This window comes from Poecilia mexicana, unplaced genomic scaffold (assembly GCF_051168715.1).
Source record: "Poecilia mexicana isolate PSO_F unplaced genomic scaffold, ASM5116871v1 scaffold_15, whole genome shotgun sequence".
NCBI classification, from domain to species: Eukaryota; Metazoa; Chordata; class Actinopteri; order Cyprinodontiformes; family Poeciliidae; genus Poecilia; species Poecilia mexicana.
The window spans coordinates 13,102,907-13,129,581 of NW_028263384.1; the positions used below are offsets into that span (position 1 = coordinate 13,102,907).

Genomic DNA, 26,675 nt, shown 5'->3' on the forward strand with positions numbered 1-26,675 from the left:
AGATTTCATGGACCTGACGAGCTACAATATGGCCTCCTTCAGAATAACATCATATAAATTGAGGTAGTTTGGCATTTCGTCAACTCCGTCAGATATCAACTCCGTCAGAGTTTTTCTGACTCTTTCAGTGAAATTGTTGTCAAATCTCACTTAATTGTGCAACTAATTCATTTTAATGTATTTTACATGAATTGCATTACTTCACATGTACCAAGTTTTTCATTTTACTCACTAGTTTGTCACCACCTTCAGTTCTGTGTCAACTCCGTCATGCACTGTCAACTCCATCAGATGGACTTTTTCTTGTTTTTTATTTTAAATAATATTTATTTTATTTCTTGAGAAGCATTTGTCTGTAAATTGAGTAAAAATATCACTAATGGGGTATTTTAAAAATCGTTTTCGATTTATTTTTGTCAGATGGTGATGACAAAGGTTTGGGTCAGGTCGATTAAAAATGTAATTTTTTTTTAAAATTCGCAACTGGGAGCCTGTACCTTAGCATCTTCATATTTTCTAAACATTATTTGTCATATTTGCATACATAAGGTTGAGAAATAATTTTAAAAAAAATATGGGAAAATTAAAACCCATTTTGTCCCTATTCTCAAGAATCACTGTATACCGAGAGTGATAATATAAGTGAAATCTGATTTCAGAGTAAAAGAGAAAAGAAGGGAATGACCAGAAGATGTAAAAGTATATTGAAATAATCTCTGGTGTAAGTATAGATCTTTGTTATTTTCTTTTTCACATCTATACTATTTTTTATTTTCAAAACGTATTGTGATTCTTTTATTAAGCGTATTTCCTGGTTTGACAGGTTTCAGATGAAGGCAAAGATTTGAGCAGTATTGTGAATTTCTGTTGGGTTCTTGGAGCTCTGCAGAGAAACAGGTGGCTGAGAAAACAATGATCAGCCAGCCTGAACACATCTTCTCTGTGGATTTGTTACCTTCAGACTGATGCATTGCATCCAAGACAAGAACAAATTGTAATGTCAAGTATTTTTTCCTGCAAGCTATCAGGCGCTAACAATTTTTAGGTGGCTGATTACAACTATACTTGCCACTTGTAAATAATTTTGTGGTTGTTTTTCTCTATATATAGATAAAGAAAAAGGAAAATGAGTTAATCATAACAACATCCCATCCACTTCACCACATCTTCTTGCTCACTTACATAACCACCATGTGCACAGACATGTTATATGGCACCCTAACCCTCTGACTTAATAAAAAAAAAGGACAGCTATTGCTTTCTTTTTTTATTTTTATGAATGCTACGCTGAGTGACAGTTTGGAGCGACAGGAGTGTGTGAGAAATTAGCTGTGCACCAGCATCTTTCACAAAGGCTGGGTCAAACCTGGCAGGAAGCGCTTGCAGAAGATAAGACAGTATTGGAAATTCTCCACACATACACACATTTTCCAGAGATTATAAGAAACACGTTGCCCAGACAATCTTATGTAATTGATCATGTAATCCGTCAATAATGTACCTGTTTAGGTAATCATTTTTCCCTTTGGGATCAATACAGTACATTTAAAATTTCTCTCCTGAACTTCTCTGATCTTCCAGATCACATCTTCCTCACTTAAGATAAGTGAGAAAGTGTGAAATTTTGATAACCTCAAACATTTTGATCTCTTTAAAATTCCTGAACAGGATTATTACAGACATAACACGAAGGAGGCAATCAGTAATTCTGAGTAGTTTGGCTGACATGTTGTCCATGACACCATTCACATTATAAATAAATAGTACAGTAAACAGACACTGTTTGTTCTCTGTTATCTAGTAATTTTCTTTGCTTGTTGATGGACGTCCTTGAACCATTCTTGTGGAAAATGCAGGTTTTCTTCATGAGGCTTTAAACAAACAAGCAGCAGTGGATCCTATTGTGTCCACGCTCTTCTTTTTCATAGAAACAAAATAAAGGAAAAGCTATGAACTATTTTTCATGTTGAAATAATTTGAATTGCACATGCTTTAACAAAGCCTTCAGCCTTTTACCTAGATGTGTACAAAGATAAATGTGATCTAGATCTGTGAACTAGACTGCAAAGAGAAATAAAAATAAAAGCCAATAACTGTCAAATAGAAATATGTTATGTGTTTTAAGTGTTGTGGGGGTTTTTTACTAGAAAGAGTCAAGTTTCTAATATGTAGATAAATGTTACAATAAAATCAGCAATGTTTTCTGATGTGTGGTGAATGTTTAGCTTTGATCTGTATTTTAGTGCCCTCTTGTGTTCATTGTCTGTTCTTTCATGTATGTCAGTAACAACAAAACCTGCAACCTTTCTTTTCACATTTCACTCTATAGGGACTGACGTTATTCCACAACCTTTAATAGGCTGTTTAGCTACTTTTTTTTTTTTGTTTAGTCTGTCTTTCTACAGCTGTAGATTCCAGGTCCTATGATGTGAACACATTTTACCAGAATTCAAAAACCTTGAAAATATTAAACAGTTGAAAAGGACTGTTTAATATTTCCAATGACCTAATCTTTGAGCCAAATTACGAAATAAATCATGTACATTAACAAATGAACAATCATCCGGAACCATGTTTAGTATTTTACTGAGATCCTAAAGGCCTTGTGAACAAGCCTGATCAGTTCAAAGTTACACACTCCTGCCAAATCCTGGTGGTGAGAGTTCAATGAATGTGAGGCAGGGTAAGCATTACACACTGGACAGGCCACAGGGCAACACAGACACATAAACACACTCTAATTTACTGGACAAACCTGAAAGACCCCATGCATACATAAGCAGAACACCCAAACTCTACTCAGAAGGGAACAGACTGAAAACCTTGAAAATGCTAAAGGACAGACAATGTGAACGGAGACCCATTATTAAACAACACCAAACAGAAATCTACAGTGGATCCATAAGAGCTGTAGTCTCACGGTTTTAATTCCTTTAACCTCAGCTGGTTGTCTCTGATCAAAATTGTGTACTAATCTTTATCATGAAATAGACTGGCTAATATTGTGGAATCCACTTAAAATCACAGTCTGTTCTTCAGTTTCCTGTTTACAGTTTTAATGTTTCACTTTATATGACCTTCTTTTCACCATTGTTCATTTTATTTATTTATTTATTTATTTAATCCACAACAGAAAATATGCAGTCCAATATGAAAATCAGATTTTTGTTTTATTACAATCCCCTGATGTTAGGTTTTTTTCAAACCTAAAACCAAATGTGACATAAACAAAACGAAACAAATTCAGTTTATTTGTACATGTTCAAAACAAACTATTACAGCACAAGACACTTAACTCGTTCTTCTCAGTTATAAATTAGGTGGAAACTATTCAGGCATGTTGTTTGTTGCATGGACTCTTAAGAATGCACTTTGTGACATGAGAGTTTGTTTACCTCATTTTCATATTGACTTGAAGTGTCCTGCTTTCAAAGAGCCGTGAGCATCAGTTCTTTCACTGTAGATTCACTTCAGGCGTTTCATTGCAGTCTGCTGTCACATTTCTCTCCGATCTCTCAACTCCATTCGATTTCATTCCTGCTCAGGCTGCTTCAGCTGTAACTCCAGAGGAAAGCCTTTTTGTTCAAAATGTTGGCCAGTTTACTGTTAAATGGCTGGTAAAACTGACTGAGGAGGTTCCTGGTTGCTGGCATCATGGGACCAAGGATCCTGTCTTTCGCCCGGCGCGTATTGGACATTGGACGTTTGGTCAGCGACGCCTCCACTTGCTCTGACAGCGGGCCTGTGGGGACAGTGGAGAAACAAAGAGCCAATGACGATATTTTGTAACGAGTGACACACAAACCTTCCCAGAAACGAACGATAGACGTCACATACCCACACCGAGAAAATCAAAAACTGTCTTGAGAGTTTTTCTGAGGTTGGCTGCGTAGTCCTCCAGTTGAAGAACTAGAATCTGCTCTCTTTGGAAAACAGTCAGCCAGTCCAGGACAAAAACAAAGTACATTCCCAGTGTGAGTCTCACCTGTGAGCAAAAACCAACATAAAGACGCACAATAAAAATCCTGCGGTGTGTTGATGTGTCAGGATAAACACTTTAAAACATATTTTAAATTAGTTTTATGAAGAATTCAGCTCTTTAAGGAGAGTTTGAAGAGCATTAGCAGAGAATAAAGCATCTGTGCTGCATATCTGCATAATTAAAATCTACAGCAATACTGTAGTGCTGCACTGTTTAACATCCTTCACTGCAATAATCATGAGCATTCAGGGTTGATTTGTGTCAATGCTTGAAAGGACAACCTGTGGCCGCAAACCCTTTTAAATAGTTAATGGAAGTGCAATATTTTTATATAATTTGCTTTATCTAGGACAGGAGAATTGGGATGTTTCACTCTAAAAGTAAAGACTGTTTTATCTCAATAAGTTCAATATAGAAAAATACAAGAAGTGCTACATGTTTTAGTTTCTACCATAATCCAGCACTGTTAAAATAATGTTATCATCCTTTTAAATTACAAACCAGGAATTTAGTATTAAAAGACGACCTTTGTTTATCAAGGTCAGTCAGGTTCACCAAAATGATTTAAATTTGCTAAATGTCAGAATAATGTGAGAAATTTCATTTTTTGAAGTTTGATGAAAGTGACAACTCAATTTTTTGGCTACGTTCACAAATTGTCTATGAGATTAAGATCTGAACTTTTTGGTTGTATTATTGGTCTTCCAAATGGACACATGGTTAATTTGGAAGACTATTTGTGCCAGAACTGCAACTTCCTGCCTGATTTCAGATTCAATATTTCCTCATTATGCCAACTGTCTTGAAAGCGGCAGTGTTGTTCTCAAGCTTTCAGGTGTTCACTTTTCCTCCAAATGTAACAACATACATTATGGTCAACCACATTTTAGTTTCATCAGATGACAGGATATATCTATAAAAACTAATTTGAAAAAAGACATTAAATTCCTTATTGTGTTGCTGAAATTTTTTATATATTTTTTTGGTTACAAGTTAGGCAAAAGACTAGGGCCTTAATGTATATGCTGTAGCACACTGAGGCCTCCAGAGGTCACTAGAACATCTACATATTTGTCAGCTCTTTATGCCCCTCTAGAAAGGAGAGTTGATTTAAATGGGATCTCATGGTGATTTATTAATCTTTCTCCTCAAGTGATCTTATGATGGCTTTACAATGTAGCAAATCTTCCAAAGTATCTGTTTGGGTCACCAACCATTTGAGACGGAGATAAAGGAGGAGAGACCAGGGGATGAGTTTGATAAATTAGAACTTATCAAGATCGAAAGATTTCTCCTTTCAAAGCAAGAGCGGCTTCATTATATTTCAAACTGGGGATGATTGTTACTTCTTGTTGCTGTGTGTTCTTGGAAATAAATTACAAGGCGGAGAGATAGAGATATTAAAATATAAATGAATTTTTTGAACAATTCTTCAGTATCAGTAAATATTGCTGTGAAAGAGGGAAAAGATGTAAAGCATCTAAAAAGCGACGCAAGGACATGGCTGACCGGCATGGCGTTGAAAAGGCTGGTGTTGTAGACGCATGATCGCAGTGACCTCTCAGAGAGACAGGACTGAAACAACTGGACACACTCAACCACCTTCTGATGAAAATCCTCTGCAGACTTATTGGCCAAGGTAAAGTACAAGTAGTCAGAGTAAAGCCTGAGGACACAACAAACCGAGTTCTGAGAAAACTGGACATTAAACTGCACCGGATGCAGGGACAGTTTTTGTTGTTGTTGTTGTTTTGCAACAAATGGCACATTTCAAAAAGTCTCTATAATGAAGGAGTTTGTTTTCACCTCTCAACTGGATCCCTAAGCATTATGATGATCTTGGCGCCAGGCTGGACTGCATGGATGAAGTCCTGAGCTAGGAACGGAGGTTCTGTCTGCTCCTCGTTTCCATGGAGATAACTCCAGGCTTGATTATCCCACATAGTCGATGCACTGGCTTCCCCTGTGGATGACACCACAAAAAGCCCGAATTACAGCACATTTCAAAGGCAATCCAGAAAAAAAAAACACAATAAACTTTTATTAGTGTCTATTCACTACAAAAGGGTAAGTACAGTAAAAGTTCAATTATAATTCCAAATCCGGCAAATCAGTTCAATAATCGGTTCACTACAAGGAGGAACAAAGTACACCCTGACTCGGTGAACTGTGGAACCACCTCATGTTGCTTATTCTCTGTATGACATCATCAGTCCTCTTGACAAAATTGCTTCAGTTCATGAAGAATTTTATCTCTGAACGACTTTTCCAAAATCCCACTACTTCATATCAATCCAGTTGGGGTGTGAACTTTGACCTGGGCGTTACAACATCTTGGCTCTGTCTGTTTTCAGTCATTCTGTTTGCTTCTGTTTGGGACCTGCAGGACGGGACCGCGGGTATTTTTCCACAATGCGGGAGTTAAGTGACCGGACAGAGCTTATTGAGAGTCTGTTCACACTCTTGCTGCTTACTTTGGCAGACCTATTGTACATTATTAAATATCCCAGCTAATAAGGAAGATTTATTTCTTCAATAATTTGAGTACCTCTATTCATTTCCAATGAAAACGAGGACAGAAAAGGAAAACAAAATCAACCTTCGTTGCCCAGTGGGCGAGGTAAAACTAGATGTAAAAACAATCTATAGAGATCCGTAAACTACTCAGTACAAACTGATAACCTTGAAGAAGAAATCCTGCATTTGACTGAAAGTGTTTAACATACTTTTTACACAGAACACCAGCAATACTTCCTTGCTGTCAGGATATCAGTAAAATGTTGACCTTCCTGCTAAAATAATCACCAAACATGCGAAGCAGAACTTGAGTTCCTACATTTGAATGTGAGACAGAAAAGTCTTCTTGACTATTATGTGAAAAATTTTAAAAAGAGATTATAGTTAATATTTTAAAAAACTAGCCAGCTACTGCTTAAATTCAGCGAGGTTGCTTTTAAACGTGATGATGCAGTCTAATGTAATCTCTTAAAAGGCAATATGCTAAGCACTATTTTTTCCACCAGTGCTTTCAACTAATGTGCTGTCTCTTTTTTTTTTTTTTTTTTGATGAATTCAGTTTTATACTTCCCACTCTTCTGTATTCACTGTATGTTTTTTTTCAGTTTTTGTTTTACAGTCTGATTTGCATACAGGGGTGCTTTTATGTAAAAATCACTCAAATGTATTTCCATTTGAAACTATCATCTCACTTTCTCACTTTTTAACTAAGAGTTTTATGTGATGTGTCAAAAGTTAGAAATAAGTGTGCCTCATAAATTAACTCTCTTGTGCTGTAAAATAAACAACAAGCTGGATTTAAAGCTTTGCCACCAAACAGTTAAACTCCCAAAATATATAATGAACACATTCTTTCATATTTAAAATACAACAATCGCCAACTTTTCCTAATTGTTCTCACCCACTCACAATGACATACAGCCCCCTACAACCCGTGCCCACACACACAGAAGCCCAGATGCACGCACAGACACACGCACACATTTTTTACCTGTTATGATCTCATTTGCACGGTGATCTCCAGATGAATTTCCACTGATTCCTACTTGGATGTTGATGGCTGCCAAGTCAAACAGATCCAGGTAATCCTCTATCGGAAAACGCTCCTGGAAGCCTTTTTTGAAACGGATATAACCTGCAGAAGGAAATTTAAAACAGCCCTCATTATAAGCTCATTAAGGACTGCTTTTCCATAGGATGTCTTGAATGAACAAACCAAGCTTTCTTTGTTGTACATCTCAAATGGAGGCCAGTGAATATTGGCATCTATTATAATAGATCTGACCAAATTTATGGTCAAACCACACAATTGTGTTGTGGATTTTCTATTAAGGTGCTGAACTTCCTGCTAGACACGCCAAGTTAAAATAACTTATATAATAATAAAACCTTAATATAGCTTCCTAAAATAATGGATTATGACTTTTGCTTTCCTTTTGTCAAAAAATGACTTAGGCTATTACTTTGGCAATAGCTTAAGTCTAAAGATTTTGTAAAGTAGCTGCAGACGGTCTTATTTAGGTCAAAAGGTTATTTGTAATTTTTTTACATTAATTTTTATGCTTATAACATTTGTTTTTCTTTATTTAAATTTTAGTTAGGTTTCTTACACTGTAGATGTATCTTGACAGTGAAAATGAAAACAAAGAAAAAGAAAACCTGACTCAACTGAAATATTATTAAAAACTTTCAAGAAACTAAACCGTAAAAGTAGAAAACCTTTTAGGACTGTTAAAAAAATCAATCAAAATAAAGAATCAGGACGTGCTGATTTACTGCTTACATTGCACATTTTGAGGTTCAGCTTAAAGCTGTATCTGACTTCACTTTGAATAAATATTTATAAATTTTAAATCCTTAACTAGTAAGGCAAACTACTACTAGTTCAGCAGTCAGGGGAACCAACTGTCTTACATATTTTTATATACATTTCTTAAACTTTTTCCATACATTTACACACAATGTCTTTTATTGGGATTTTAAGTGACAGATCACCACTTATATAATGAAAAACAGAAAAGGCAAAGGATAAGGTTGTGCTGTCAAAAAAAAAAAAAGCCGCATACCAAGAACCCCAAGGATAACTGTTCAATCCATTATCTGAAAATAGAGTAACACATGACAGGCCACCTAAACTGACCGGCTGCCAAGTACAACATTAATCAGAGAAGCAGCCAAAAGACCAGTGGTAACTCTGAAAGAACTGCAGGCATCCATGGATCAGGTGGAATATCTGTCAACACAAGTTTGAGCTGTTTTAAATTATTAAAAATTAATCACCTTCCTCTCATTTCACAGTTATGCGTTATTTTGTGTCAGTCTATCACATTAGATCCCAATAAAATACGTTGCAGTTTGTGTATAACCTGACAAAATGCGAAAAAGTTTAAGGATAATGAACACTTTTTAAAGGCACAGTACTTAAAATTCTGGGAAAATAGTTTAACATTGCTTGACCAACAACAAATGTCAAGCAATGTGTGATATTTTTGTAACCAGGTGAAAAATGGGTACATGTCAAATGTATTTTGTAAACCATGTTTTGCTTTTATTTCATCAGATGGTTGTAATTCTTGTTTTTGTCAGCATGTGGTGCTGTTGTTACACAGAGGTCTAAAATTACCGGAAGTAGAAAAAAAAAACCTCTTGTTTATGTACTGTGGCACTAACTGGTAAAACGGAAGAGAAGGACATTTTTTGATCCGAGACCTGGTGGAGAAGACGACTCTATGGCCACATGAGAGAAAAATCCAAATTGTTCGGTAATTAATGTTTGAACTGAATTATCTTCCGTGGACAAAGTTATAGAGATGATGTTAATGTCATGTTTTTCTGTTTGTCCTCTTCTAGACGTGCCACTACCGTTTGTTATGCCGTTGTTTATGCTGTTAGAGTTCAGCTTTTATGTGAAGCTGCGTTCTACTCTGTTGAATGCTAACCGCGTTATTAGCCCGCCATTTCACTGAAGCCAAGGCGTTCGACATACGGGCCATTTATTTCTCCATATATTGAATCTCATTCTTTTTATTTTGTTTCAAGTCAGAGGGAACAGTGTCTTTTTGAGAATAAAGAACCCCTTCTATTTGAAGCTCCGTGTGCTTTATTAATCCCGGCTTCACATTTTCTTTAAAAATCATGCAGTGTTGCTTTCCAATAATTATTGAACTGCTATTAAAATATTATTTTTTTCTGCTGCAAATAAGCCACACATTACATCTTCATTGTAAAGTATGACCCCGGTACTATTAAAACTTGAATCTCACACCACGTGACATGTATGAGTCCTTCATGATTTTTGAAACCGCACAGTTGCAAATGTTAGCATCACACTTCCAGATCACTTTAGCCTTACCGAAGCGTTTCCTGGTCCACCAGTGTGGCTCCTTTATGGTGTTAAATTTAAGCTCCGGAAGCATCAAGAGTCTGTGAAACAAGTCTGTCGTGCCACACTTTGGCTGACCGATTATGTAAAAGTACGGCAAGCAGCGCAAGCGAAAGCGTTTCCCGTCTATGTCGCACACATTCTGGTGGAACCTGGCTCTCATGTGGTCACACACGTTCTTGAAACTCTTGGAGCGGAGACTGAAGCGGTTGTTCTTGTAGGGGTCCGTGCCAAGATCACCGGAGAGCTCCTCGTACCAGCATGGGCTCTTGACGTGGGGCAGGAAATGGCGAGGAATCACTGAAAAGAACTAAAGAAAAAAGAACATAAAAAAAATGGGAGCAGGATTCTGTTTTTCACTGTGTCAAATCCTGATTGCAGGTATGTTTGTTTTTGTGGCACTGTTATACCTGAAGTCATTCCACAATCACATCAAAACATCAGTCATTCATAATTAAGGGCAATATTATAGGATTCTCCAGCTTTACCCCAGATGAATCATCACCTACTTGGTTCTCTCTGTCTAACCGTTTTTCACTTTGATATATGTCTGACACATGGCACAAACTGATATTTAACTTAATGACTCACACGTGTTGCAACATCCATCATTGGTATTTTTACAAACACTGCAATAGTGTGGGTTGTACATGGAAACCTTTAATCAGGCTGTAATGAGCAGAAAAGCATTAGCATACTATACCAGAGGGTATTACAGATAAGCCTAAACCAACACTTAGAAAGTGTATGTCGCTTAGAAAAACAGGTCATTATAAGCTTCATCAAACAAATATTTACTGCAGAGATTATTCCAACTTGAAGTTGCTGTCGAGTATGTGCTTACTGCTATGATTTACCAAATGCTGAGTAAACTTTCTTGCAAAAATGTTCATATTCCTTGAACGCTTAACACATTTTGTCAAGAGAATGAGATAATTAACCAGAGGAGGAGCCAGGAGGCCCATGGTGAGGCTAAAAGATTCAGATGAGAATCTCTCGATAGTCTTGCTCACCACAAATCTGCCCTTTAAATAGAAGGTGTAAAGAAATTCACAAGCAAGTTCATTTGTAGTTTTCAGAGGTGTTCAGGTCAGATGAGTTGAAATTTTAACTTTTTGACACACTTTTGGGTGGTAGCATTCTGGCTGGAGCTAAATACAGGGTGATCCTGGAAGAAAACCTGGTAGAGGCTATAATAGACTTGAGTCTGGGTGCAGGTTGACCTTCCAGCAAGATGTTCACTCTAAACATGATTCCAGAAGTACAATGTAATAACTAGTTTGACGCATCTTGTTGTGTTACCATGGCTCAACTAAAGTCCAGACCTGAAACCAATTCAGAATTGGAGGTATGAGTCAAAGATTCAGCTTTACAGACACCCTTCAGCCAACATGTGAAGACGGATCGACAGACATTTCAGTATCTACGTGAACAAAGCTGGAACCAAAACATTACGAAAGTTTTGACGTTTGAGTCCTGAAAACCATTTCATGGCATAATTTCTGAATTTCTTAAAAAAACAAACTGTGTACTTTTCCTTTGACTTTAGAATTGCTGTCTACTTTCTGTTGGACAATCACATGAAAACCACAAAAATATGCTCATGACAAATTGTGAAATGGTTCAAGAATACATTCACAAGGCTCTGTGCAGTCTGCTCCTATAATATTAACCTCATTAGTCATTTACTTGGCTAACGTACATAATAATGTCTCTCAGACTTACATGTGGGTCTGTGTTGATGACGTCCTTTTCGTCGGGTACCTTCCTGGACGTGTTCTGCTCCTTGGAGTTGATCATCTTTACCAGCGTTTTCACATCTATAAAGCTCCTGTCAACAGAGTCTTCAGCAGTTGTTGCACCGGTCATGATAACCACGGGCCTGAAAGGACGGGGGAACTCAGAGAGCAGAAGTCCTTTTCTGTCCCACATCAGGAGGTACGAAGCCATGATGAGAAACATCAGCACCAAGCCCACAAGGAAGCTAATTACTTTGACTTTCGAGACACATGACAAGTTGACTAAACACAACAGTGGGAAACCTTTTATGTCCAGACCTTCAGGCATGTTTGTGTGCCTGAAGTCTACAAATGTCCTGACAGATCTTTTCCCAAAGTTGTCAGTCAGGGGCAAGTTCTGGGGCCTGTAGCTGTAGTCGCTGTGTGTGTGGCTCCAATGTTTGTTGTGTTTCAGAGACATGCTGACTCAGAAGTGGAGCAGCAGGCATGTGGAAAAGAAAGCCAGAGAATCATTTCCTCAAAAAGGTAGGGTTTCCATAGAAGTGCTTGTGTTTACACACGTGTCCTCATTTGTCTTCATTTTATGTCGATCCATCGCTTGCAAAAAAGCTCCTCCTGTAGAGCAGAAACAGGTGTTAAATGCATGGCTTTGAAACCAAAAAGCAACACTAGCTGCCTAAAAGTGCTTCAATAATCTTCCTTTTTGAATAAAGTGTCTTTAAGTTTTATTTAAAGACACTTTATTTTTATACATAATACATTATACATGCATTAGTATTGGCATTTAAAATCATACATTTCTATAACAGGAGCCACCCCAAAGATGTTTGAGGTTACCTGCAGAGTGTGTGTGGTCTGCTACGTAAGGACCAGTTCCCTAATGGAGAGGGCTGTACGGTGCCCACAAAGCCTGGCTCAGTGCTAGGAGTTTCAAGGATATAAATGTAGTTTGTTCTGTAATGCAAAACTAAAAACACCCCATTATCAAAAAATATGAAGTGTCTGACTCTGCAAATCTGAAAATTTTACTTTCAAGGATAATGTTTTATAACTATGAGGCTTAAATTTGGTATTGACACAGGAGGATGTCAATTTATCTCCATTCTGTCCGTATATCAAAAAGAAGCAAAAAAGTCCATACAATCTTGTGAAAAGTTCAGCAAAGAAAAGTAGAATTTAAAAATAAAACCGTTTTTAAATAACTTTAAATATATATTTTTTAAATTTCTTCCGCAAGTCATTGGTAAGCATATTTTTGTTGACTTGCACATTTCTGAACTTATGGATTATGTGATTAAGTTGGTTCTTATGTATTTGTTCTTCACAATTGTCAATTATCCTCTTGTTTTGTTGGAACACAAAAAATATCGCCAGAGTTAATTAAAAACAAAAGAGAACAGTATACATAATGCCCATCATACAGTCAAGGGTCATTTGCAACCAGGGGTGAGAAAGTAGGTGGGTACGGTCGGGTACTGCGTACCCCTAAAAGATTTAGAGGGGATACGCAGTGCCTGCAAGAGAGGGGAGCTGCTGTCTGCTGTAAAAAATCAATGGGTTCACTGTGCAGCTGTGTTTCACCCACTAATCAGCCGTGACTGATTAGTTTTTCAAGAGCAATCTAAAACACGACTTAATCAGTTAAGAAATCGGTTTTGATTTTTTTTTTTCTAATTTTATGTTGTTTCAGAACTGTTCGTGCTTTGCCAGAGCAGGGCTGCAACACGTCGATCGCGGAAGGTTTTGAGTTGATCTCGGCGGTAGGTGACAAACTGAACGCCGCCAGGACTCTGAGACCAGCACGTCCTCCTCTGATTGGCTTATCGAAACGTTCGTAATTTTATTAAAGGATAACAAAAACAAAACAAAACTAATAAATGAATAAAATCAATAAAACGTGTTCAAATTAATGACCCAACAAAAATAATAATCTCAATATTGTTTCAACATGTTGCTGCGCAATTCTGTTCGTTTCGGTTCCATGCCAAAATAACTAGCAGAGCAGGAGTTTAAAATTAACCAATCAATCAAACCGCTGTGTTCAGGGAGCGCTTATTAATAATCGCAAAATAAATATAGAGCCTGCAAACCTAATATCGTAACGGACTGAATGTTGTGGTTTTAAAGTAATCTCTGCTCGGCTTGCGAAGCGCAGGCAGTTGCCACGGCAACGGGTGTGCTTAAACGACAGAGAGAGAGACAGAGAGAGAGAGAGAGAGAGAGTAAAAAGGTGCGAGTGTTTAGAGTTGTTCACCTGTTCAGGTTATTTTATCTTTGTTTACCTTTGCTGTGGCGCTTCACAGCCGCTGAAGTTTCTGAACGTTCAATAAACGACGAACGATTATCTCGTTCGTTTGTGACTATACATCATTCATAACATCAAACACGGTAAATATGTTCCATTAAGTATTTAACAGACAAATGGCTTCTACCGCGATAATTATGCGAAATTAAATCAAATGTCTAAATAGCTTGGTGCTGTCGGCTCGGAGTCTGAGAGGCTTTTCCTCTATAAAACTTTTTTTTTTTTGCCTCTTATTTAGTGTAAATATTGATGTTGATGAGACTTTCTCCAAAATGATAACCTTTTTCAACCTTTATAACTCCACTGTGGAAAATGAGAAGCTAACATTAACAAATGACATTGAAATAAAATCCAGTCCAACATCTGGTTTGAGGTGATTCCTCTGGAACCTGTTGGAGGAAAAATATCCAAATTTCAGAAGATGTGCTTTAACCTAACAGAGCTCTGTGGTTCCTCCTATCAGCATGAGAGTCAGGGTGAAGAGGAGCCATGTTAGGAAGAGAAGTGGAAGCTGCAGGATCTTCAGAACAAACAGGTCATGATGCTGGGCTACGGATTATCCCTGTGTCTGGACACAGGATCAATAGAACCAGTTTAAAAGCTAAAGTGAATGGTTATATGCCAGACATGGAAAACTGGGATGCCCTCCATGCCATGATGTTCAGAATTTAGGTCTCACTTTTGTCACTACTTTCACCCCTGGAGACAACTGTAATGATTGAGTTACTTAGATCTGAACTCATATGTGATAAGGAAGTTGATAAAAGTTATGAAAAGTCGCATAGAAAGTGGTTACACACATCTGCAGATGTCATAATGGGATAGCTCAGGGAAGATTTATCAGGAATCCATGCAAATATCCTCATGTCTGTGTGGATAGCTGCTGGGCTTGGGAGGATAACTTATTTCTGATCCTTCTAGAGGTACTAAGGACCTGATTTAATGAAATATCAGTGGACAGAAATGCCCTCCTTGAAATGACACCGAAAGCCACTCATAATAGAATACTTCAACTTTTTACAGTGGAGGTGTCTCTGATTGTAATCCTAAATTCAACATCTTTACATCCTACAAACAAAGCTAACTAAAATATCAGAGAAACATTTTCTATAACAAAGCATAAAGCAGGGGGAGAGAAAACACAATATGTTGGGATGAGCAGTTGAAGAATGAGCATGAGATATAACCCTGGGATTTATTTAGTATGAAAATTGATCTGTGACATGAAGAAAAGAAAAGATGGGCATGAGGTAAAGTCAGGTCAAAAACCTAAGACAAAATAAAACGTTGCACTCCTGTGCATTAAACAATAATGTCCTAAAACGACTTGGCATCTGGATTGATGTGGAATCAAAGTCAAGATGAGAAGCAACTATTTTATTTTTAGATTAAATTGGACATTTTCACTTGATTTATTTGTATTCTAAAGATAAAGAAATGACAAAATCTTAAGGGCATTACATTATATGACTTCAACACCGTAAAGCAACAAATTACAATTCATTAATTGCTTGATGATATTCTTATAAGAACTCAAGTTAACACACACACTACATTGAGTAGCTTCTCCTTACATATTACAAACATGAACTCTATTGTTCATGTGCACTTCATTCATATTTTGGAGTTGTTTTTTGCATTGCACCTTTTTCTTCCCCACTGGACTTGTTTTTTTGTTTGTTTTGTTTTTGTTTTTTGCTACTATGATTTTGGGACCATTTTGTTCTGGATGCTGCTAAAATATTTCTGGCAACCAGCCATTTTCTGGTCACGGTTCTGCTGGAACAACAACCCTTCTGATTTTCAAGCCTTTATTCACATTTTTTTTTTATCTTTGTCCCTTGCTATCCTCAAATTGAATAGCCTAATTTAAATCTAAATGCCTTAATATCATTTTCCAGAGTGATGCTTGGAGTCACTGTTTTGGAGAGACCATCACAAAGACTTGATCTGAATCCTATCAAGCCTTAATGGGCAAAGCTGAAAATGCATGTGTGACCCAGTCAGCACACAAACAAGGTTCAGGTACACAAGTTCTGTCAGGAGAAATGGGCCAAAATTCCTGCCATCTACTTTGATAAGCCTGTGGAAGGAAAGCAAATACATTTGACCCAAGTCATACAGTATAAGGGCTATGGTACCAATACTAATGAAGTGTATTTAAACTTTTGACTTTTGAAGAAATAAATCAAAATAACCTCAAAAAATTCTCTCTCATTTTCTGGCATTTGGCAATTAGGAAAAACTCTCTGTAATCCTACTTGACCTAAGAGCAGAAAAGTTTATTCTGATTTCACATCAGACAGTGTGAAAAAAAATCATGTCTTTTTATATGGTGTTTGCTAACTGTGGTTTCAGCTGTAGATGGGCCTAATTGGATTGTTTTTGAACTATTGATTTGTATATTTTTTTCATCAAATGTCGCAAACCGCGGTTCCATTTAATTATTAGTAATAACACCATATCAGTAGCTTGCAACTGTAAAATAGAAAAATGATGGTCCTCGTTATTTTTAATCAGCTGTGGATCTTCAGACTCTAAAGCTGTGATTTGGAACTGGCCTTTTAATTAAACTAATGATCAATATGGGTTTGGTTCTCCTCTGCATAGGAAAGGAAGAATATGCTCATAGTTCTTGACAATGGACATTAGTTTGACAATTAATTTAGCAGTATATGTACTGGTTGTTAAGATGGGTGCTAGCTATGACAATAAATGGGAAGTTAAAGTCCTGCACGATGATTAATCGTATGCAGACAAGGTGGGGGAAAAATGGACACAAGCGATCTCATTATATATTTGACCCTCCATCTTGCACTCATGATAACACGATGCGCATCTCATCCTTCCTAGACAGCAGAAAAATGGGACTGATAATGAGGATTTGCCGACACAAATACTGTGCATCACAAATCGGTAGGACTGAAACCTCTCAGAATGTGAAGGGTTTCTCATGAGGATCTCTGTTAGTTAAACAGAAGAGGCAGTCAGAGCCAGCACTCTGCACAGTCACACACATGCACTCCCCTGCCTCACTTGAAAAATGTTTAAATCACGTCCTTATGTTTACAACTATGTAAGCACATCTTGATCCGTTACAGTACATTGTGTGACGGAAGCTTGGCTGCAGACCATGGAAGTGGGAGGCAAAACAAAATTTCTAACGCTACAAAAGGAAAGCAGACTGGCCAAACAAAGATACATGAGAAAACTGAGGTAATCATAAAATGTTTACTGTGTGGACTGGAAATTCATCAAAAGTTAAAGTAATGTGAAAGAAATGAAAAAACAAAAATCTCTTTTTTTTTTTTTTTACAGGAAATCTCAAACTGCCCTGAGAGCACAAACAGTTCAGGAAACCACCTTAATCCATCGCTCCTTGCTGGATTATTGCTCCAATCTCTTTTCACTCTCCACAAAGAGAGAGAGAAGAAATAAAAACTTAGTGTAGATTTTCAGACTATTGAACTAACTGGCTATTGAAGCACAAAAGTACAGTCTCAACAAAATGGACACAAGCCTTACAAAGGGTCATATTAACTATTTATAACCACAGTCCACAGTGACATCTGGAGCACAGATACGGTGTTTGTAAAAGTAGAAGTAGATTTTGCATCTGTGCGTGCCAGTTTATACATAAGCATTCAAATATTTTTGTTATAGCCAGGTGTCATTTGGTTCACTGTTACTTTAAAGTGAAACATTACGTTGGAGGTAAAGGGAAAGCGTTGGGCGAATACATATGGCAGATCTTGTGTCAGTCTGGGTGGGCAGTGCAGAGTGATGGATTTATGAGGGCTGTCCTGTTTTTTTTTTTTTAATGTTAGTTTTGATCACTAACAGCCTTTTCTATACGGCAATTTCTCAAAGAACTCTGGGTAAAAATAGAGCAGAAGCTAAATGAACCGCGTGCAAAATCAAAGAAGAATTATAAATGAAGGATCTTCACAATTCTAACATCTAAAACAGAAGAAATTAAGGGGATATGGTGCAGATTTTAAAGTAATGGGATTCCCCTGAATGTGTATTGGCAACAAAAGTGTGGAATTCACAAATTTCAGTGGATGCTATTCCGTGTTTATGGATCATTTAACAATCTGGCCATGAAATCTGAACTGTCCCCCAATGAGTGCAAAGATAAATATTAGTCAAAATAATCATAAATGGGTTTATGCAGGCAGTTTGACTCTTTGCACAGAGTGACTCAGTGCAGAAAGTATGGAGTACTGTTGCATTAAGCAATGTTCTCATAGTTCTTTGTTGTGATATTACAGAAGAAGCTGCTTAAATACCTCAGTGGTGCACATGTGCAGGATAAGTGTGGGAGCAACAGTGACCTGCACACATGTACTGAGTTATATCTCTCTTTTAGGAGTACATTGGGTCAGCCCTTGAAAGAACTTGTTAGAACAGTTTAAGTTTCCTTTGTATTGTGTTGCTGTTAAAACGAGACTTGTAGCTGCAGGTCTAGAATGAAGAATGTTTTACTTGAAGTACTTCTTGATATAACAGAAAATTTTTCTATGTGCCCATGACTCATCCTTGCAGCGTTATAATTATAGTAGCACCTCTAGTTTAACCAGTATGAAATGACTTAATCGTACGTGCAGTTTAAGTCAAGATAGTGTAGCTATCTTGACTTAAACATAGCTAAGTACTGCAAAATGTGACCCTGCAGATGTATAAAAAAAACCTCTCACATTCATAAAACTCTTAGATTTCAGCCCCATAAACACAGCACCTATGGTCTTAGCCATTGCGTTTCAGCTTTTCTCTGATGACTGATAAGATCAAATAATCATGAAAACATTCAGATATCACATATAATTTAATCAAATTGCAAATTGTTTTCCAAGTTTGTTTAAACCGTATCTCCATCGATTGTCAAAGTGTTCATATTTGAAATAAGACAGCGATGCGCCAAGGCTATTGACGCAATCTCTGGTAAAAAGTTACTGTCCTGAAGCTCTGGGACATTGCCATCATGTTTCTAAATCATTCATCTCTCCCACATTCCAGCACCTAATGAATGTTATTTTTTTTATTTTATTTTTTTTTAAATAATCTCTTACTTCCATTTGTGGTGGATCCCAGCATCCAGCCCAAACAATCTAATTTGGCACAATTTACTCCTTCTTTCTTATCATAGCTCCCCTGTTATATAAGCCTTTCTACACAAGGCCCTGCCAAGAGAAGCACTGCTTTTACAGCTTTTCAGCTTAGGCATTTTTTCCACAAATTCTGTGTAAAGGCTCTCCACCCAGCGGACCAAATATGCTGGAGGGCGAGGTGCAGTTGAAGTTTAACTTAGGTGTGTGAAGACTTATGGACTGTGAACAGATGCTGTCACTCCCCCCTCTGGATCTGTCTCACTGTTCCATTACATTAAGGGTCAACTCTTTCCCCCTCAAGCTGTCAGTAAATAGGCAACTTGAGTGATTTAGAAGCTGAACTGGAAGTCCAGTCCAGAAGGGTGGGACTGTGGAAAGGTCACCTGCCTACCTGTCAGGGCCTCAGCAGTGGAGGAAGAGGGAGAAAGTGACCACAGGGTCAGACAGTAACACTATATGAAGATACATTTGATAGGCCACGCGATACTTGTAAACGAGTATAAATAAGTCATTTGTTTTCTGGCATGTGCAAGTATCTTGTTTCACTGTGTCCAAAAATGCAAAGATAAGTTTCGGTGCATTTCATATGTATCTATTCATATATAAATTCATAATAAATATTCATACATTTATTTCTTTTTTTATATAAAAGAGACAGGATTTCCTTCTATCTCTTCTTCTGCTGCCTCCATTTCTGCTCTATCCCAGGATTGTCCGCTCAACATCGACATCTGGTGTTTAGTTGAGTGACTGCAACGAGTATAAATCAGAGAGATAAACGGTCACACTGCCACGCTGATGCTGCCAATCCTTTATTCCATTCCATTGCTATTTCCAGCCTTAACTTGTTTACTTTTTAGTCATGTGAAAGACTTAAAAAATATCTTTGTTGCCACAACCTGTGATTCTTCAGTGTTTATTTCACACAACCAGCTGGTCTCCAGATTCAGTTCTAAATATTGAAACATGTCCGACTGACTGCAGCTGAGGTGTGGCTCCCCCCCACACACAATCAGATTTTTGTACCAGAAAGGCATGGCTATTAGTGATGGATGATGGGAGACTCTGGCAAACTGGAAATCGTGGGAAAAATCTGGTGAAAACAATGTTGCAGAGTCTAATGAAGTTAATATAGCAGAGGCAAAAGGAGAAATAAGTAGAAAAAAGCAAAATCAATGCTGACTGGATGTACAGGGTAGAGCATCTGATACATTTAACTGTAAAGTTTGGAGCCCAAGCGGATGGATGCTGAATAAGCTAAAGTTTACAGGTCAACCTTTGGAAGAACAAAAAAAATGAATATTTTCTGATTCAAGAACAAGCAATATAAATATCTTTGTGTATGGAAATCATTTGAAAAGCATTAGTTTTTGTTTTTTTCATTGCTCAGTGGCTCTGCAGTTCCCATTGTTGCAATTGTGTGACAAAAACTGAATAGTTTTGTCCTCAGGCTCTTGTCGTCACCCTTTCTTGTCACAACCCCTTGGTGACATTTTTGGCCCCCTGTCCAGGCGAAGTATATTGTGTGATTGGTCAGAACTAACATGTTGGTTAGTGTGGAAAACAGCTTCAAGTACTCTTCCAGACTTCCAGAGACGGTTTTTCAGAGAGCAGGGTGGATAGTTTTAAAGAACAATTGTCCGAGGCCTTGAAGAAGGGCCAACTGTTGGACCAAAACACTGAGCTCCCCCTGCTCTGTTCTGGTCAGAAGCTCTGTTTTTTTGGCTTCCAATAACACGGAAAGTATCTGACGTCCTGCAGCTCGTCAGTCACTATTTCCTCCTTCTTCTCCAAACTTGTGAACTCATAGTAGTTGTTCTTTTTTCCACGATCACTGTGTTTACTACACTGTTGTAAGCCACACATCATGATAAAGTACCTTGATGGACAGTGCAATGGGAAGGGTTTCACAGAAGCTAGGCTCAGTGGGGTGTATGCTAAAACTAATGTCCTGCAACCACGTGAGCGTGCATCAACTGTGGCATCGACCCGACCGTGCTGGGCCCTTCAGACCTGATGAATCTCTTTGTTCCATAATGTTATTTTGGCAAAGAATGGCAATTGTTTGTCATTGTAAAAAAAAAAAAAAAAAAAAACACTGTTATAATTTATAAGAACACCGCAAATGTCCAAAATGACACACAGATAATAAAGAAACAACAGGAACATATAGTTTTTACATGTGTATGTGTAGGAAAGTATTAAAAATGGATATTGTCCAAGTCTACCCCCTGGAGAAATGTCACAGAGATATTCTCCAGCTGTTCAGAACTGGAAACAGTTTAACCAGGACTTGCTTTTAAACAGAACTGGAGGCATGTAGCTCACCTTTGATCAGTTTGCAACGATGCAGTACGTAGGTGATTAATCCCCTCTAAACTACATACAAAATAATTACCTTTCTACTCATAATCTATTAAATAACAAAAAATAATAATAATAATAAATCGGGTAGCCGTTTTAAAAATCAGGTACTTAATGTTTTTCTATCCCCCAAGCTCCTTTCAAAAAGAAAGAACAAAAAAAATCAAAACTCCAAATTTAAGCTGGGAAAAAATACATTGTCCCTGTTCGTGATTTAAAACAAGAAAATACTCACATTGGAGTTGAGTCGATTTTATGCAGCCGCTTTCATGTGATTAACCCAATTTGAACTGACGGTAAAGATACAGTCCGCCTATCCTCAGTGCGATCCGTGTTAGTGTGGGCAAACGGCGAAACGAGCTGCGACGTCACGTCAGGAGCGTCTCCATCAGACTGCGCGCTCCGAGGTCTGCCGCGCGCAGCTCGGAGGGGAGGCGAAGAGAGCGCGAGGCGGGGAGGGCGCAAGGAGCAGCGTAGGAAGAACAAGCGGAACATCTAATAATAATGTGGGAGATTTCCGTGAATGGGTTTCATGTTTGAAATGCATTCTTTCACCGAGAATCAGACAGAGTTTGATGCTGCTTCTCCAAACCGTTAGGCTATCGTGTTGGTGAATATTTTAAAAGTAAATACGCACAAAAATGAAGGTAAATAAATCTGCGTTTACTGTTTTTCATAACGAACCCATCTACTCATACTGAAAAGTATTGGATGAGAAAAGGGGTGCTTGTTAAAGTTTATTTGGGGAGACGCTTTCTCACACTGGTCCAGTTTTTATCCCTGGTGAGCTCCAGCAGACTTTATTAGCTGAACACTGAGAGAGTATGCGGTACATCAGAGTTTGCCATAGACTAGTTCACAAAGCAAAGGAAGCCTGATCTGAAGAATTATGTTCAGGTGCAAAGGCATTTGCTAAAGAGGTTTGGTCAATATCCTGCCCCAAACTATGCAACCAGCGTGTTAAAAGAAGACAAATTTACAGTTTTGATTTGGAAACAGTAAGGACAAATAAGATAATTTTATTTATATTGCACATTTTCAGCAACAAGGCAGTTCAAAGTGTTTCACATGAATTAGAAGGAAATACAAACAAAACAACAAAGCCAAAAGAAAGACAAAAAGGTAAAAGTATAAAAAAAATATTGGTTTGATAAGAATACGTTATCCATAATTTATAAACTAGTAGGGAAAGTGGGGAGAAACTTCAAAAATGTAACATATACCAAATGTTCCTGTTTTTCTACTTTATTCCTAGAGACAGCTCACAAGCTGTTATTCTGCTGAACTTGCCCATCTTTATGAGAAAACTATATTTCATTGTTACTCGAAGACTCAATACATGACAATAAGGGCAGCGATATATTTTTCATTACTTTTCATTGGGGATGCACAATATATCAGCACATCAGTGTTGGCCAACATTGGTCATTTTTAAACAAACTGTTATCAGTCCGATAAATAAAACTACATTGATATGAACAGCCAATATTTATTTTCATCTCGATGCCATCTGTTTCTGCTAGTTCCTTTTAAAGTTTTCAGAATGGTAGAGAAATATTTTATTTATAATATAACATTATATTTATAATATATGATCGGCAAACATCGGTTTTCGGCCACAGCAGCATTATTAATATCGGATATTGATATCAACCCAAATTTTCATTTTGGTGCAGTTCTACTTGTCATCAGTCTTACTCAAAAATGTGTTAAAATTGGTCAGGTGTAGGCCCATGCTCACGCATGTTATTACATTAATTAAACTGTATCCATTGGTCAAAACAACAGTGCAATTCCCACATCTTGTGGCAAAGAATCCGACTCTCAGATGTTTTTATTTTACTTGAGTGGATGATCAAGTATTCCTCCCATGCCCTGAGTGGTCTCCATCTACGCACATTATTTTTGACATCAGGCATGAATTTCTGCTAAAGAGTAGCAAATTCAAATACATTCTTGTCTTATCAGCAAATATAGATTTGGCACAGACAGAAAAGCTGTCTTGCAAAAAATGGAAACCTTGGAGTGCACATCCCACATAATACAGGCCTCTCAAGTCGATGACACGTTTCCTCTTCTTTACAGGAAGGAAATTAATTCCCTTGTCTCTAGCGGACTCTACACCCATTTGTCATGACATCTGGTTCTTGCAGGGAGTAAACAGAAAAATAAAGGAAGGTGAAATGAAATGTTAAAAGCCGCCGCCATATAAATCTTTGGAGCGCCAACCATTTGTGGCTTTAAAGAGGCAAAATGATTCCTTTCACACACGTGAAAGAGCGCGCCCTGGGAATCTGCTGCTGCTAAATAAAGATAAGTCACATTTGAATAAACTTGCCTCGCTTTAGAGTGTATCCATGTGCATGAGAGCATGAGTGTAATTGCTGTCAGTTCTCGGTAAATTGATTGGGATCCCAGTTGCGCGTCTCTGGGTGTTAACAGTCGCTGAATTTGTTTTGATCGTCGTGGATGTTTCGCAGGTTTTCATTCTGAATGAATCTAAAGGTTACGCCAAACGTTTCCCGGCCACATCAGATATTTTGGATTTCCCTATGTGAAACTTTGCTTCAGAGAGTCAAGCATAAATATAAGAATATTTATATTGTTCTCAATTAATTTGATTGTTTTCTTCACGTTTTGCTAGTCCAGAGATAAAGCAGTAACCTTTTAAGGTTGGTGATTGTTCAGTTGCTGTTCCTTGTGTGCGGATCTCCAGTCTGGAAGGCGGTAGGATCTATAAGTTGCAACGATTCGCATAAAGCCTTAGGCAGAGTCATTCTGGTTGATCTCAACATGTAATAAAACTATAGGGAGACTTTTATTTGTTGGAGAAGCTGTCTTTCAAGTCTCTTTTTCCCTGGAAAAAGAGGTTCCAGGGATGGATTTTCCATGCAACGAGTTAAAATAGAGGTTTTCCAGGTAAGAAACCCAGAGCCTAAAGTAGAGCTTCAACGAGGAAGCAACCAGTCTGTCCACCAACTAGAGAATGTTAAGTGAGCACTAGATCCTCTAAAACATGTGTCAAACTCAAGGCCAAGTTCGGCCCACCATAACTTTTTATGTGGCTATGTTTTTATTCTTTTATGTTAGATTCATTTCCTAGTACCCAGTGTACTCTCCTTTGCCCCCTGTGTTACTTTCTCTCTCTATACACCTTTTCTCCTCTCACTCCTGGCTGGTACCTCCTGTTATATCCCGTTATTTCCCCGTCAGTACCTTGCCGGCTTTATGTTCCTGGTTCGTGTTTTTGTTCTGCTCTGGCTCCCTCATTTCCCTGTGATTTTTGTATATCTTTGTTCATCATTTTTCGTCACCTACTTGCTGCCTCTCCTCGTCTGCATTTGGATCCACTTTAAAACCTGACAACCCTGTCAAACACATACTGTTATAACTAAAGATAATGATGGCTATATGTAGTATTTACACAGTGGTAACAAACAATAGAGCACAACACACTTTTTAGATTTTTATTTGCATCCTTTGTCCTTTGCTTGTCAGCCTCTCACGTAAAATCCTTCCAAAGCACACTGAGGTTTGAGGTCATAACGAGACAAAATGTGAACAGTTTCACAACCTAATCTGTTTTTTTCTCAAAGACTCCAAAGTAACTGAGGTGGTGAGGAAGATTCCTGCATGTTTGCACGCTGCGTAACTTCAATTCGACTTTGCACAAGAAATTCTATACTCTTAAGCATAGCGCACAAACAATCTCGCTGCTGATTGCCCGGATTTCAACACGCTGACTGACCTGTCACCAAATCCCTGAGCAGTTTCTCCACCAGCCTTGCGGTTCTTGACTCTCACAAAGCGTGTTATTAACAACTCTCTGTCTGTGTTGTTAGCAGGCTGCTAAACTCTTTGTGCTCCTCTGTTATTAGCGCCGATGACCTTCAAATGCATTCGGTGTGAAGCAACACTTCTGGCAGAGTTGGGAAGAGGGAGGATAAAATCATACATGGAGCCGCTGAGGGAAAGCCTAATCACAAACTGAAAGAGATTTACTCTCTGACCACAGAGTATGTCAAAACCCAGATTTACCCAATTGTTATGACACCCTGATAATAAAGCTCCTTCGTGTTACAGTGGGGTGAGAACTGCAGTAAAATATCCAGCAGCTCAAGGCTGAACATATTAATGGGTCGACTGTACATTGGTTTTAAGATTGAGCATTCAAGAACCAGTCTTTAGTTTAGGAATTCAACATAAAGGTTTAGTGGATTCAAGCATCTGGATTTCCCCTTCATTTCACCCACTGACTCAAGCCTCTTCCTTGGAAAATCAGCTTTTATGTGCTGCTCAACTCCTCTGCCAGAGCTCATGTAATCATAAGCGTGTCTGCCTTGGCCCGCGTCCACAGAATACAACACATGGAGTCAAAAGGTTTGTGAGGGAAGGGGAAACATGGATTGGACCGGCTTAAATAGCACGGCATGCCGCAGATTAATTGAAGACACCATTCGCAGAGAACATGCATTTTCCAGACTTTCTTGTGCAAACTTTTTTCCAAAAAAAGTTCTCTGAAAAAAGAAACTCCTTCTCAAGTTTCTAAATCACATTCAGTACTACTCCGGTCTATTTGTACTGATATAAATCAGGTTTTATCCTAGAAATGTGCTTCCCCTTTACAGAGACATTTCAGCTATCGCACCATAATTGGTCTATTAAAAAGGATGTTATAAACAATGCATAAAAAAGTCAATACAGCTGGGTAAAGATGACCTGGAGAAATCAGAGTATTGACTTGATTTGACAGCAAAACAAAATATAAGGGCTTAAGTTTTACAATCCTGTTAAAATAGCTTTAATTTGACACAAATGCCTTATTTGTCGGCTAAGGAGCACATTTATTTAGGAAAAAAATATAAAAACAGAGAAACATCTGCATAAATGTTCTCATTCCTGGTCGAACTCTACGCTTTATGCGCACTTTGACTGAAAAACCATGTCCAGTCCTCTTTTGTGGCAGTTTATCCACATAATAAACAAGGAATTAACAAGATTTGCCTTGCAAAGATTTTCTAAATATGTCAAATGGTGAGGTTATTTCTTGTCCATAGCGCTGCTTAGGTTACTCTGGATTTTCAGACGAATTTTTGCTCTGAACTCAGGACCGGTCGTTACAAAACTTTCTTAGCATTGTGTTGATGATTTGGATGGACATCTTAACTCTTTCTGTGGTGCTAAGGGTGTGCACTCTCATGAAAACTTGCTACAGAAGCTCCTTTTTTTGTCTTTCTCTGTTTTTAAACCTCTTAACCCCAGCAACAACATGACA

The 26,675-nt window shown here is 37.9% G+C and overlaps 1 protein-coding gene across 1 annotated transcript; it reads right to left on the reverse strand.

The window, feature by feature from the left end:
• Positions 1–2,569: 2,569 nt before the first annotated feature.
• On the reverse strand, positions 2,570–21,802 carry LOC106903903 (carbohydrate sulfotransferase 15-like). The gene is made up of 8 exons (XM_014967942.2): positions 21,636–21,802; positions 11,607–12,235; positions 9,852–10,191; positions 7,491–7,634; positions 5,789–5,945; positions 5,492–5,648; positions 3,838–3,985; positions 2,570–3,742 (listed from the first exon to the last, which is right to left on the reverse strand). The coding sequence occupies exons 2-8, from the start codon at positions 12,078–12,080 to the stop codon at positions 3,552–3,554; spliced, it is 1,611 nt and encodes a 536-aa protein (XP_014823428.2). The 5' UTR covers positions 12,081–12,235; positions 21,636–21,802; the 3' UTR covers positions 2,570–3,551.
• Between the last annotated feature and the right edge of the window lie 4,873 nt (positions 21,803–26,675).